This window comes from Carcharodon carcharias, chromosome 7 (assembly GCF_017639515.1).
Source record: "Carcharodon carcharias isolate sCarCar2 chromosome 7, sCarCar2.pri, whole genome shotgun sequence".
In the NCBI taxonomy this organism is placed as follows: Eukaryota; Metazoa; Chordata; class Chondrichthyes; order Lamniformes; family Lamnidae; genus Carcharodon; species Carcharodon carcharias.
This window is the reverse complement of record NC_054473.1, coordinates 5,216,364-5,231,910: the sequence shown is the minus strand read 5'-3', so window position 1 is coordinate 5,231,910 and position 15,547 is coordinate 5,216,364. Positions and strand designations below refer to the sequence as shown.

Genomic DNA, 15,547 nt, shown 5'->3' with positions numbered 1-15,547 from the left:
GAATAGCAGCCCCTGTGTATATTATACAGAATAGCAGTCCCTGTGTATATTACAGAGAATAGCAGTCCCTTGTATATTATAGAGAATAGCAGCCCCTGTTTATATTATAGAGAATAGCAGTCACTGTGTATATTACAAAAATAGCAGCTCCTGTGTATATTATAGAGAACAGCAGTACCTGTGTATATTATAGAGAATAGCAGCCCCTGAGTACATTGTAGAGAATAGCAGCCCCCGTGTGTGTTATAGAGAATAGCAGCCCCTGTGTATATTATAGAGAATTGCAGTCCCTGTGTATATTACAGAGAATAGCAGCTCCTGTGTATATTATAGAGAACAGCAGTACCTGTGTATATTATAGAGAATAGCAGTCCTTGTGTGTATTATAGAAAATAGCAGCTCCTGTGTATATTACAGAGAATCTCAGTCCCTGGGTATATTATGGGGAATAGCAGTCCCTGTGTATATTACAGAGAATAGCAGTCCCTGTGTATATTATAGGGAATAGCAGCCCCTGTGTATATTGTAGGGAATAGCAGCTCCTCTGTATATTATAGAGAATAGCAGTCCCTGTGTATATTATATAGAATAGCAGTCCATGTGTATATTATAGAGAATAGCAGCCCCTATGTATATTATAGAGATTAGCAGTCCCTGTGTATATTATAGAGAATAGCAGCCCCTGTGTATATTATACAGAATAGCAGTCCCTGTGTATATTACAGAGAATAGCAGTCCCTTGTATATTATAGAGAATAGCAGCCCCTGTGTATATTATAGAGAATAGCAGTCCCTGTGTGTATTATAGAGAATAGCAGCCCCTGTGTATATTACAGAGAATAGCAGTCCCTGTGTATATTATAGGGAATAGCAGTCCCTGTGTATATTACAGAGAATTGCAGCCCCTGTGTATATTTCAGAGAATAGCAGTCCCTGTGTATATTATAGGGAATAGCAGTCCCTGTGTATATTACAGAGAATAGCAGTCCCTGTGTATATTATAGAGAATAGCAGTCCCTGTGTTTATTACAGAAAAGCAGTCCTGTGTATATTATAGGGAATAGCAGCCCCTGTGGAAATTAGAGGGAAAAGCAGCCCCTGTGTATATTATAGAGAATAGCAGTCCCTGTGTATATTATAGAGAATAGCAGCCCCTGTGTATATTATAGAGAATAGCAGCCCCTGTGTATATTATAGAGAATAGCAGTCCCTGTGTATATTACAGAGAATAGCAGCCCCTGTTTATATTATAGAGAATAGCAGCCCCTGTGTATATTTCAGAGAATAGCAGTCCCTGTGTATATTATAGGGAATAGCAGTCCCTGTGTATATTACAGAGAATAGCAGTCCCTGTGTATATTATAGAGAATAGCAGTCCCTGTGTATATTATATAGAATAGCAGTCCCTGTGTATATTATAGGGAATAGCAGCCCCTGTGCATATTTTAGAGAATAGCAGCCCCTATGTATATTATAGAGATTAGCAGTCCCTGTGTATATTATGGAGAATAGCAGCCCCTGTGTATATTATACAGAATAGCAGTCCCTGTGTATATTACAGAGAATAGCAGTCCCTTGTATATTATAGAGAATAGCAGCCCCTGTGTATATTTCAGAGAATAGCAGTCCCTGTGTATATTATAGAGAATAGCAGTGCCTGAGTATATTGTAGAGAATAGCAGCCCCCGTGTGTGTTATAGAGAATAGCAGCCCCTGTGTATATTATAGAGAATTGCAGTCCCTGTGTATATTACAGAGAATAGCAGCTCCTGTGTATATTATAGAGAACAGCAGTACCTGTGTATATTATAGAGAATAGCAGTCCTTGTGTGTATTATAGAAAATAGCAGCCCCTGTGTATATTACAGAGAATCTCAGTCCCTGGGTATATTATGGGGAATAGCAGTCCCTGTGTATATTACAGAGAATAGCAGTCCCTGTGTATATTATAGGGAATAGCAGCCCCTGTGTATATTGTAGGGAATAGCAGCTCCTCTGTATATTATAGAGAATAGCAGTCCCTGTGTATATTATATAGAATAGCAGTCCCTGTGTATATTATAGAGAATAGCAGCCCCTATGTATATTATAGAGATTAGCAGTCCCTGTGTATATTATAGAGAATAGCAGCCCCTGTGTATATTATACAGAATAGCAGTCCCTGTGTATATTACAGAGAATAGCAGTCCCTTGTATATTATAGAGAATAGCAGCCCCTGTGTATATTATAGAGAATAGCAGTCCCTTTGTGTATTATAGAGAATAGCAGCCCCTGTGTATATTACAGAGAATAGCTGCCCCTGTGTATATTATAGGGAATAGCAGTCCCTGTGTATATTACAGAGAATAGCAGCCCCTGTGTATATTTCAGAGAATAGCAGTCCCTGTGTATATTATAGGGAATAGCAGTCCCTGTGTATATTACAGAGAATAGCAGTCCCTGTGTATATTATAGAGAATAGCAGTCCCTGTGTTTATTACAGAAAAGCAGTCCTGTGTATATTATAGGGAATAGCAGCCCCTGTGGAAATTAGAGGGAAAAGCAGCCCCTGTGTATATTATAGAGAATAGCAGTCCCTGTGTGTATTATAGAGAATAGCAGCCCCTGTGTATATTATAGAGAATAGCAGCCCCTGTGTATATTATAGAGAATAGCAGCCCCTGTGTATATTATAGAGAATAGCAGTCCCTGTGTATATTACAGAGAATAGCAGCCCCTGTTTATATTATAGAGAATAGTAGCTCCTGTGTATATTATAGAGAATAGCAGTCCCTGTGTATATTATAGGGAATAGCAGTCCCTGTGTATATTACAGAGAATAGCAGTCCCTGTGTATATTATAGAGAATAGCAGTCCCTGTGTATATTACAGAGAATAGCAGTCCCTGTGTATATTATAGGGAATAGCAACCCCTGTGTACATTAGAGGGAATAGCAGCCCCTGTGTATATTATAAAGAATAGCAGTCCCTGTGTATATTATAGAGAATAGCAGTCCCTGTGTATATTATAGAGAATAGCAGTCCCTGTGTATATTATAGAGAATAGCAGCCCCTCTGTATATTATAGAGAATAGCAGCCTCTTTGTATGTTATAGACAATAGCTGCCCCTGTGTATATTACAGAGAATAGCAGCCCCTGTGTATATTATAGAGAATAGCAGCCCCTGTGTATATTATAGAGAATAGCAGTCCCTGTGTATATTATAGAGAATAGCAGTCCCTGTGTATATTATAGAGAATAGCATCCCCTTTGTATATTATAGATAATAGCTGCCCCTGTGTATATTACAGAGAATAGCAGCCCCTGTGTATAATACAGAGAATAGCAGCCCCTGTGTATATTATAGAGAATAGCGGCCCCTATGTATATATTAGAGAGTAGCTGCCCCTGTGTATATTACAGAGAATAGCAGCCCCTCTGTATAATACAGAGAATAGCAGCCCCTGTGTATATTATAGAGAATAGCAGCCCCTTTGTATGTTATAGAGAATAGCTGCCCCTGTGTATAATACAGAGAATAGCAGCCCCTGTGTATATTATAGAGAATAGCAGCCCTTGTGTATATTACAGAGAATAGCAACCCCTGTGTCTGTTATAGAGAACAGCAGACCCTGTGTATAGTATAGAGAATAGCAGACCCTGTGTATATTACAGAGAAAAGCAGCCCCTGTGTATATTATAGAGAATAGCAGTCCCTGTGTATATTTCAGAGAAAAGCAGCCCCTGTGTATATTATAGAGAATAGCAGTCCTTGAGTATATTGTAGAGAATAGCAGCCCCTGTGTATGTTATGGTGAATAGTAGCCCCTGAGTATATTATAGAGAATAGCACCCCCTGTGTATATTACAGAGAATAGCAGCCGCTGTGTATATTATAGAGTATAGCAGCCCCTCTGTATGTTATAGTGAATAGTAGCCCCTGAGTATATTATAGAGAATAGCAGTCCCTGTGTATATTATAGAGAATAGCAGCCCCTGTGTCTGTTATAGTGAATAGTAGCCCCTGAGTATATTATAGAGAATAGCAGCCCCTGTGTATATTACAGAGAATAGCAGCCCCTGTGTATATGACAGATAACAGCAGCCCCTGTGTATACGACTGAGAACAGCAGCCCCTGTGTATATTACAGAGAATAGCAGCCCCTGTGTATATGACAGAGAACAGCAGCCCCTGTGTATATTACAGAGAATAGCAGCCCCTGTGTATATGACAGAGAACAGCAGCCCCTTTGTATATTATAGAGAATAGCATCCCCTGTGTATATTATAGAGAATAGCAGCCACTGTGTATATTATAGAGAATAGCAGCCCCTGTGTATATTATAGAGAATAGCAGCCCCTGTTTTTATGACAGAGAACAGTAGCCCCTGTGTATATGACAGAGAACAGCAGCCCCTGTTTATATTACAGAGAATAGCAGCCCCTGTGTATATGACAGAGAACAGCAGCCCCTGTGTATATGACAGATTACAGCAGCCCCTGTGTATATTACAGAGAATAGCAGCCCCTGTGTATCTGACAGAGAACAGCAGCCCCTGTGTGTATTATAGAGAATAGCAGCCCCTGTGTATATTATAGAGAATAGCAGCCCCTGTGTATATTATACAGAATAGCAGTCCCTGTGTATATTACAGAGAATAGCAGTCCCTTGTATATTATAGAGAATAACAGTCCCTGTGTATATTATAGAGAATAGCAGTCCCTTTGTGTATTATAGAGAATAGCAGCCCCTGTGTATATTACAGAGAATAGCAGCCCCTGTGTATATTATAGGGAATAGCAGTCCCTGTGTATATTACAGAGAATCGCAGCCCCTGTGTATATTTCAGAGAATAGCAGTCCCTGTGTATATTATAGGGAATAGCAGTCCCTGTGTATATTACAGAGAATAGCAGTCCCTGTGTATATTATAGAGAATAGCAGTCCCTGTGTTTATTACAGAAAAGCAGTCCCGGTGTATATTATAGGGAATAGCAGCCCCTGTGGAAATTAGAGGGAAAAGCAGCCCCTGTGTATATTATAGAGAATAGCAGTCCCTGTGTGTATTATAGAGAATAGCAGCCCCTGTGTATATTATAGAGAATAGCAGCCCCTGTGTATATTATAGAGAATAGCAGCCCCTGTGTATATTATAGAGAATAGCAGTCCCTGTGTATATTATAGAGAATAGCAGCCCCTGTGTATATTATAGAGAATAGCAGTCCCTTTGTGTATTATAGAGAATAGCAGCCCCTGTGTATATTACAGAGAATAGCAGTCCCTGTGTATATTATAGGGAATAGCAGTCCCTGTGTATATTACAGAGAATTGCAGCCCCTGTGTATATTTCAGAGAATAGCAGTCCCTGTGTATATTATAGGGAATAGCAGTCCCTGTGTATATTACAGAGAATAGCAGTCCCTGTGTATATTATAGAGAATAGCAGTCCCTGTGTTTATTACAGAAAAGCAGTCCTGTGTATATTATAGGGAATAGCAGCCCCTGTGGAAATTAGAGGGAAAAGCAGCCCCTGTGTATATTATAGAGAATAGCAGTCCCTGTGTGTATTATAGAGAATAGCAGCCCCTGTGTATATTATAGAGAATAGCAGCCCCTGTGTATATTATAGAGAATAGCAGTCCCTGTGTATATTACAGAGAATAGCAGCCCCTGTTTATATTATAGAGAATAGCAGCCCCTGTGTATATTTCAGAGAATAGCAGTCCCTGTGTATATTATAGGGAATAGCAGTCCCTGTGTATATTACAGAGAATAGCAGTCCCTGTGTATATTATAGAGAATAGCAGTCCCTGTGTATATTATATAGAATAGCAGTCCCTGTGTATATTATAGGGAATAGCAGCCCCTGTGTATATTTTAGAGAATAGCAGCCCCTATGTATATTATAGAGATTAGCAGTCCCTGTGTATATTATGGAGAATAGCAGCCCCTGTGTATATTATACAGAATAGCAGTCCCTGTGTATATTACAGAGAATAGCAGTCCCTTGTATATTATAGAGAATAGCAGCCCCTGTTTATATTATAGAGAACAGCAGTACCTGTGTATATTATAGAGAATAGCAGCCCCTGAGTACATTGTAGAGAATAGCAGCCCCCGTGTGTGTTATAGAGAATAGCAGCCCCTGTGTATATTATAGAGAATTGCAGTCCCTGTGTATATTACAGAGAATAGCAGCTCCTGTGTATATTATAGAGAACAGCAGTACCTGTGTATATTATAGAGAATAGCAGTCCTTGTGTGTATTATAGAAAATAGCAGCTCCTGTGTATATTACAGAGAATCTCAGTCCCTGGGTATATTATGGGGAATAGCAGTCCCTGTGTATATTACAGAGAATAGCAGTCCCTGTGTATATTATAGGGAATAGCAGCCCCTGTGTATATTGTAGGGAATAGCAGCTCCTCTGTATATTATAGAGAATAGCAGTCCCTGTGTATATTATATAGAATAGCAGTCCATGTGTATATTATAGAGAATAGCAGCCCCTATGTATATTATAGAGATTAGCAGTCCCTGTGTATATTATAGAGAATAGCAGCCCCTGTGTATATTATACAGAATAGCAGTCCCTGTGTATATTACAGAGAATAGCAGTCCCTTGTATATTATAGAGAATAGCAGCCCCTGTGTATATTATAGAGAATAGCAGTCCCTTTGTGTATTATAGAGAATAGCAGCCCCTGTGTATATTACAGAGAATAGCAGTCCCTGTGTATATTATAGGGAATAGCAGTCCCTGTGTATATTACAGAGAATTGCAGCCCCTGTGTATATTTCAGAGAATAGCAGTCCCTGTGTATATTATAGGGAATAGCAGTCCCTGTGTATATTACAGAGAATAGCAGTCCCTGTGTATATTATAGAGAATAGCAGTCCCTGTGTTTATTACAGAAAAGCAGTCCTGTGTATATTATAGGGAATAGCAGCCCCTGTGTATATTAGAGGGAAAAGCAGCCCCTGTGTATATTATAGAGAATAGCAGTCCCTGTGTGTATTATAGACAATAGCAGCCCCTGTGTATATTATAGAGAATAGCAGCCCCTGTGTATATTATAGAGAATAGCAGCCCCTGTGTATATTATAGAGAATAGCAGTCCCTGTGTATATTACAGAGAATAGCAGCCCCTGTTTATATTATAGAGAATAGCAGCCCCTGTGTATATTTCAGAGAATAGCAGTCCCTGTGTATATTATAGGGAATAGCAGTCCCTGTGTATATTACAGAGAATAGCAGTCCCTGTGTATATTATAGAGAATAGCAGTCCCTGTGTATATTACAGAGAATAGCAGTCCCTGTGTATATTATAGGGAATAGCAACCCCTGAGTACATTAGAGGGAATAGCAGCCCCTGTGTATATTATAAAGAATAGCAGTCCCTGTGTATATTATAGAGAATAGCAGTCCCTGTGTATATTATAGAGAATAGCAGCCCCTGTGTATATTATAGAGAATAGCAGCCCCTGTGTATATTATAGAGAATAGCAGCCTCTTTGTATGTTATAGACAATAGCAGCCCCTGTGTATATTACAGAGAATAGCAGCCCCTGTGTATATTATAGAGAATAGCAGCCCCTGTGTATATTACAGAGAATAGCAGTCCCTGTGTATATTATAGAGAATAGCAGTCCCTGTGTATATTATAGAGAATAGCATCCCCTTTGTATATTATAGATAATAGCTGCCCCTGTGTATATTACAGAGAATAGCAGCCCCTGTGTATATTACAGAGAATAGCAGCCCCTGTGTATATTATAGAGAATAGCGGCCCCTATGTATATATTAGAGAGTAGCTGCCCCTGTGTATATTACAGAGAATAGCAGCCCCTGTGTATATTATAGAGAATAGCAGCCCCTGTGTATATTATAGAGAATAGCAGCCCCTTTGTATGTTATAGAGAATAGCTGCCCCTGTGTATAATACAGAGAATAGCAGCCCCTGTGTATATTATAGAGAATAGCAGCCCCTGTGTATATTACAGAGAATAGCAACCCCTGTGTCTGTTATAGAGAACAGCAGACCCTGTGTATAGTATAGAGAATAGCAGACCCTGTGTATATTACAGAGAAAAGCAGCCCCTGTGTATATTATAGAGAATAGCAGTCCCTGTGTATATTTCAGAGAAAAGCAGCCCCTGTGTATATTATAGAGAATAGCAGTCCTTGAGTATATTATAGAGAATAGCAGCCCCTGTGTATGTTATGGTGAATAGTAGCCCCTGAGTATATTATAGAGAATAGCACCCCCTGTGTATATTACAGAGAATAGCAGCCGCTGTGTATATTATAGAGAATAGCAGCCCCTCTCTATGTTATAGTGAATAGTAGCCCCTGAGTATATTATAGAGAATAGCAGTCCCTGTGTATATTATAGAGAATAGCAGCCCCTGTGTATGTTATAGTGAATAGTAGCCCCTGAGTATATTATAGAGAATAGCAGCCCCTGTGTATATTACAGAGAATAGCAGCCCCTGTGTATATGACAGATAACAGCAGCCCCTGTGTATACGACTGAGAACAGCAGCCCCTGTGTATATTACAGAGAATAGCAGCCCCTGTGTATATGACAGAGAACAGCAGCCCCTGTGTATATTACAGAGAACTGCTGCCCCTGTGTATATTACAGAGAATAGCAGCCACTGTGTATATTATAGAGAATAGCATCCCCTGTGTATATTATAGAGAATAGCAGCCACTGTGTATATTATAGAGAATAGCAGCCCCTGTGTATATTATAGAGAATAGCAGCCCCTGTTTTTATGACAGAGAACAGTAGCCCCTGTGTATATGACAGAGAACAGCAGCCCCTGTTTATATTACAGAGAATAGCAGCCCCTGTGTATATGACAGAGAACAGCAGCCCCTGTGTATATGACAGATTACAGCAGCCCCTGTGTATATTACAGAGAATAGCAGCCCCTGTGTATCTGACAGAGAACAGCAGCCCCTGTGTGTATTATAGAGAATAGCAGCCCCTGTGTATATTATAGAGAATAGCAGCCCCTGTGTATATTATACAGAATAGCAGTCCCTGTGTATATTACAGAGAATAGCAGTCCCTTGTATATTATAGAGAATAGCAGCCCCTGTGTATATTATAGAGAATAGCAGTCCCTTTGTGTATTATAGAGAATAGCAGCCCCTGTGTATATTACAGAGAATAGCAGTCCCTGTGTATATTATAGGGAATAGCAGTCCCTGTGTATATTACAGAGAATTGCAGCCCCTGTGTATATTTCAGAGAATAGCAGTCCCTGTGTATATTATAGGGAATAGCAGTCCCTGTGTATATTACAGAGAATAGCAGTCCCTGTGTATATTATAGAGAATAGCAGTCCCTGTGTTTATTACAGAAAAGCATTCCCTGTGTATATTATAGGGAATAGCAGCCCCTGTGTATATTAGAGGGAAAAGCAGCCCCTGTGTATATTATAGAGAATAGCAGTCCCTGTGTTTAGTACAGAGAATAGCAGCCCCTGTGTATATTATAGAGAATAGCAGCCCCTGTGTATATTATAGAGAATAGCAGCCCCTGTGTATATTATAGAGAATAGCAGTCCCTGTGTATATTACAGAGAATAGCAGCCCCTGTTTATATTATAGAGAATAGCAGTCCCTGTGTATATTTCAGAGAATAGCAGTCCCTGTGTATATTATAGGGAATAGCAGTCCCTGTGTATATTACAGAGAATAGCAGTCCCTGTGTATATTATAGAGAATAGCAGTCCCTGTGTATATTACAGAGAATAGCAGTCCCTGTGTATATTATAGGGAATAGCAACCCCTGAGTACATTAGAGGGAATAGCAGCCCCTGTGTATATTATAAAGAATAGCAGTCCCTGTGTATATTATAGAGAATAGCAGTCCCTGTGTATATTATAGAGAATAGCAGTCCCTGTGTATATTATAGAGAATAGCAGCCCCTCTGTATATTATAGAGAATAGCAGCCTCTTTGTATGTTATAGACAATAGCTGCCCCTGTGTATATTACAGAGAATAGCAGCCCCTGTGTATATTATAGAGAATAGCAGCCCCTGTGTATATTATAGAGAATAGCAGTCCCTGTGTATATTATAGAGAATAGCAGTCCCTGTGTATAGTATAGAGAATAGCATCCCCTTTGTATATTATAGATAATAGCTGCCCCTGTGTATATTACAGAGAATAGCAGCCCCTGTGTATATTACAGAGAATAGCAGCCCCTGTGTATATTATAGAGAATAGCGGCCCCTATGTATATATTAGAGAGTAGCTGCCCCTGTGTATATTACAGAGAATAGCAGCCCCTGTGTATATTATAGAGAATAGCAGCCCCTGTGTATATTATAGAGAATAGCAGCCCCTTTGTATGTTATAGAGAATAGCTGCCCCTGTGTATAATACAGAGAATAGCAGCCCCTGTGTATATTATAGAGAATAGCAGCCCTTGTGTATATTACAGAGAATAGCAACCCCTGTGTCTGTTATAGAGAACAGCAGACCCTGTGTATATTAGAGAGAATAGCAGACCCTGTGTATATTATAGAGAAAAGCAGCCCCTGTGTATATTATAGAGAATAGCAGTCCCTGTGTATATTTCAGAGAAAAGCAGCCCCTGTGTATATTATAGAGAATAGCAGTCCTTGAGTATATTATAGAGAATAGCAGCCCCTGTGTATGTTATGGTGAATAGTAGCCCCTGAGTATATTATAGAGAATAGCACCCCCTGTGTATATTACAGAGAATAGCAGCCGCTGTGTATATTATAGAGAATAGCAGCCCCTCTGTATGTTATAGTGAATAGTAGCCCCTGAGTATATTATAGAGAATAGCAGTCCCTGTGTATATTATAGAGAATAGCAGCCCCTGTGTCTGTTATAGTGAATAGTAGCCCCTGAGTATATTATAGAGAATAGCAGCCCCTGTGTATATTACAAAGAATAGCAGCCCCTGTGTATATGACAGATAACAGCAGCCCCTGTGTATACGACTGAGAACAGCAGCCCCTGTGTATATTACAGAGACTAGCAGCCCCTGTGTATATTATAGAGAACAGCAGCCCCTGTGTATATTACAGAGAATAGCAGCCCCTGTGTATATGACAGAGAACAGCAGCCCCTGTCTATATTATAGAGAATAGCATCCCCTGTGTATATTATAGAGAATAGCAGCCACTGTGTATATTATAGAGAATAGCAGCCCCTGTGTATATTATAGAGAATAGCAGCCCCTGTTTTTATGACAGAGAACAGTAGCCCCTGTGTATATGACAGAGAACAGCAGCCCCTGTTTATATTACAGAGAATAGCAGCCCCTGTGTATATGACAGAGAACAGCAGCCCCTGTGTATATGACAGATTACAGCAGCCCCTGTGTATATTACAGAGAATAGCAGCCCCTGTGTATCTGACAGAGAACAGCAGCCCCTGTGTGTATTATAGAGAATAGCAGCCCCTGTGTATATTATAGAGAATAGCAGCCCCTGTGTATATTGCAGAGAATACCAGCCCCTGTGTATATGACAGAGAACAGCAGTCCCTATGTATACGACAGAGAATAGCAGCCCCTGTGTATATGACAGAGAACAGCAGCCCCTGTGTATATGACAGAGAACAGCAGCCCCTGTGTATATTACAGTTAATAGCGGCCCCCGTGTATATTACAGAGAATAGCAGCCCCTGTGTATATTACAGAGAACAGCAGCCCCTGCCCCTGATCCACATTCCTTGGGTCTGAATCCCTCTCTGGGACTGAATGGACACAGAAGTTGCGTTCATAATGCAGTTAAACAGGTTGATTATCAACCTGTAAATCTTCCCAATATGCCTATGGCAGGCACTAAAAATACAAGATTCTCCTGGGCAGCCATGGTTCATGAGAATTGACCGCCCCCAGCTGAATCTACAGCCTCTGGGCACAGGCTTGTGACATGCTCCAGGAAATAACGAGCTATAGAAACAGACGCAGGCTGGAGCTTTGTCTGTCACGTGTCTCTAGACACAATAAGAGACAAGAAGAATAAGAAGATGAATAATTATGTAATAGGGCATTGCAACTCCTGTGTTTATTATACAGGACAGTAACTCCTGTGTATACTGTTACTGGCCAGCCGATCCTGCATTTAGTATCATCCAGCAGGAGTCATTTTTGCTCAAGAGGAAGTATGCACAAAAGTCTAAGCTGCCCCAGCTGTGGAGCACTGAGGGAGTGCTGCACTCTCACAGGTGCCAGATTTCTGATGAGATGTTATGTGGTATCCCTGTCTACCCCCTCAGGTGGACATCTCATGGCACTATTTTGAAGAGTAGGGAAGTTCTCCCTGACTTGTTGACCATTGCTTATCCCTGAACCAACATCACTAAAACAGATGATCTGATCATTTTCACATTGCTGTTTGTGGGATCCTCCTGTGTACTAATTGGCTGCCATGTTTCCTACGTTATACAGTAACTGCACGCAAAAGTGCTTCGTTCACTGTGAAGCAGTTTGGGACATCTTAGGTTGCGCTAGGTGCTATAGAAATGTAAGTCTTTTGTTTCTTTATTCCTTAGTACTCGGTGACTTTATGCATATGACGCTTTGGCAGTCAGTGTATGTGTTCTGATGTGTGTGGGTATCCCTTGCCATGAATGGCTGTCTGCTTTCCCTACAGGTATGTCATGGTTACAACACCTTTCTGCTTTGAGCCCAACATCCATTACGAGATTAGCATCAGATACCAGCGGCTCCGGGCTCCTCGATGGAACACAAACAGTTTCATCTTGGTGGATTCTGTAAGTGTTTAAAAGGCCTCAGTCATTCTCTTAACTGCTGATACCTTAGTACAGTGACCACTCCCCATTAGATCATTCTGTGCATTTACCTTTTACATATACAGAGCAAAAATTTTTTTTAAAAATCACAAATGCCAGAAATCTGAAATAAAATTTACAAATGCTGGAATTACCCAGCAGGTAAATTAGAAACTGGTGATGTATTATAACCGATAGCTGTCTTACAGATACTGATCTTATTGCTGAACATGTCCTAGATTTTCTGTTTTCCAAAATATAAACCTTTATGAAAACACTTAGTTTTCTATTAATCTTTAATGCATCTTTGTGTATACTCCAAGAAGTGTATACTCCAACAGGGCTATACTCCAAACCAAAAAAAGCATACTCTAACAGGGGTATACTACAACAGGTGAATACTCCAACAGGTGAATACTCCAACAGGTGTATAGTCCAACAGAGGTATGCGCCAATTCAGGTATACTCCAGCAGAGGTATGATCCAACAAGAGTATGCTCCAACAAGGGCATACATCAATAGGGATATGCTCCAACAGGTGTATACTCCAACAGGTGTATATTCCAACAGGGGTATACTCCAACAGAGGTATACTCCAACAGGGGTATGCTCCAGCAGGGATATACTCCAACAGTGGTATGCTCCAACAGGGGTATACTCCAACAGTGGTATGCTCCAACAGGGGTATACTCCAACAGTGGTATACTCCAATAGGGGTATACTCCAATAGGGGTATACTCCAACAGAGGTATACTCCAACAGGGGTATGCTCCAGCAGGGATATACTCCAACAGTGGTATGCTCCAACAGCGGTATACTCCAACAGTGGTATACTCCAATAGGGGTATACTCCAACAGAGGTATGCTTCAGCAGGGATATACTCCAACAGTGGTACGCTCCAACAGGGGTATACTCCAACAGTGGTATACTCCAATAGGGGTATACTCCAACAGTGGTATACTCCAACAGTGGTATGCTCCAACAGGGGTATACTCCAACAGAAGTATACTCCAACAGGGGTATACTCCAACAGAAGTATACTCCAACAGGGGTATACTCCAACAGAAGTATACTCCAATAGGGGTATACTCCAATAGGGGTATACTCCAGCAGGGGTATACTCCAACAGGGGTATACTCCAATAGGGGTATACTCCAACAGGCTCACAAGATTTACTGACAAAAGATTTTTCAAGAGTTATATTTGTCTTCTGTTCCATCAGTTATTCCACTGTGTGTGTTACCAATGCAATCATTCCACGCTCCACACGCTTCCCACACCCTTTAATATCCCACCCAGTGTAATCCCACTCTCCAGCACATCCCGATGCCCTTTAATCTATTACCTCCTCCTGTAGCCCATTAAGAGTGAGGGGCTGAAGTTTGGTGTCACTCTTTGCTCAGTGGTTGGCTCTCTCGCTGCTGAATTGGGAGCTAATTGGTTTCAGTCCCACCGCAGACACTTGAACACATAGGGCAGGATTTTGCCCTTGGCGGGGGTGGGTGGGGACGGCCGGGAAGCAGTGCGACTTTACGCAGGTGGGCCCATTAAGACCCGTCCAGCGTGGAACACGAGCCTCAGGGCTCAGCACGGGCCTGTGTGGGCAGGGGGGAGGAGGGCAAGTGGGCCTTGCACAACCTTCACGCACGGGCATGAAAGAGCACTTCAATCTCCCTGAGACACCGAGCACAGAGGGAGATGAAAAATCTTCATGAACAAAATAACAATGTCATCAGACATGTCCCCTCATGTGACGGAGCAGGGACATGAAATTTTAATTTTATTTTCATTTGCTTTAGGAAACCTCATCCTGCCCCTGGATGACATTTCCTAAAAAGTACAAAGGCTGCTTGGCATTTTTGTCTGCCTGCCCACCGTCAGCTTGGAAATTTGACATTGATGACCTTTTTAATGATCTTAATTGTCGGTCTCTGACTCCCCTGTTGGAGTATACCTCTGTTGGAATATACACCCACCGGACGAAATATCACGGGGTACGCGATGGTGTCAGGATGCTCGCCCGATGCCATCGTGTGTCACTTTAACCTCTCGCCCGATGTCATCGTGTGTCACTTTAACCTCTCACCCGATGCCATCGTGTGTCACTTTAGGCCCAGCTGGGTCAGGCGCCTGTTCACCCGCCGAGCCCAATATTCTCACTCACTCTCAGACTCGCTCTCCCAACGCAGAACCGGTGGATTTTGCTGCACTGTTCAACGTGCAGTTTCGCATGAGATGTTAAACCAAAACCCTTTCTGCTTTTTCAGGTGCTGTAAACGATCCCACTATTTGAAGAAGAGCTGGGGAGTTCACCCTGGTGTCCTGGGCCCAATAATTTATCCCTTAAACAGCATCACTAAAGCAGATTACTTGGTCGTTTTCACTTTGCTGTTTATGGGAACTTGCTATGTGCAAATTGGGTGCCATGCCTCCCACATTATAACAACGATCACACTTCACAAAGTGCCATACTTCATTGGCTGTAAAGCTGCTGTGCTGTGTAAATACAAGCTTGTTTTGAATGGTAATTTTGCTGTAAGAACGCTATGACATCATTACATAATGTCCATGTTGTGTTGGTAATCAACAGGCTGTGCTTAAATAGCTAACCAGAGAGAGCAGCTTAAAACCAGTTGTACTGTGACTGAAGGCAGTAAAACAAATAACTGCGGCTGCTGGAAATCGAAAACAGAAACAGAAATACCTGGAAAAACTCAGCAGGTCCTGGCAGCATCGGCAGGTTCTCCGGATCTGCTGAGTTTTTCCAGGT

The 15,547-nt window shown here is 41.3% G+C and overlaps 1 protein-coding gene across 1 annotated transcript in view; it reads left to right on the top strand.

The window, feature by feature from the left end:
* The window catches only part of LOC121279727 (laminin subunit beta-1-like), a 228,622-nt gene that overhangs the window by 155,359 nt on the left and 57,716 nt on the right, over positions 1-15,547 (top strand). The window contains exon 14 of the mRNA XM_041190979.1: positions 12,638-12,758. Coding sequence (XP_041046913.1) covers positions 12,638-12,758 — 121 coding nt within the window. The remainder of the gene's footprint in view (positions 1-12,637; positions 12,759-15,547) is intronic.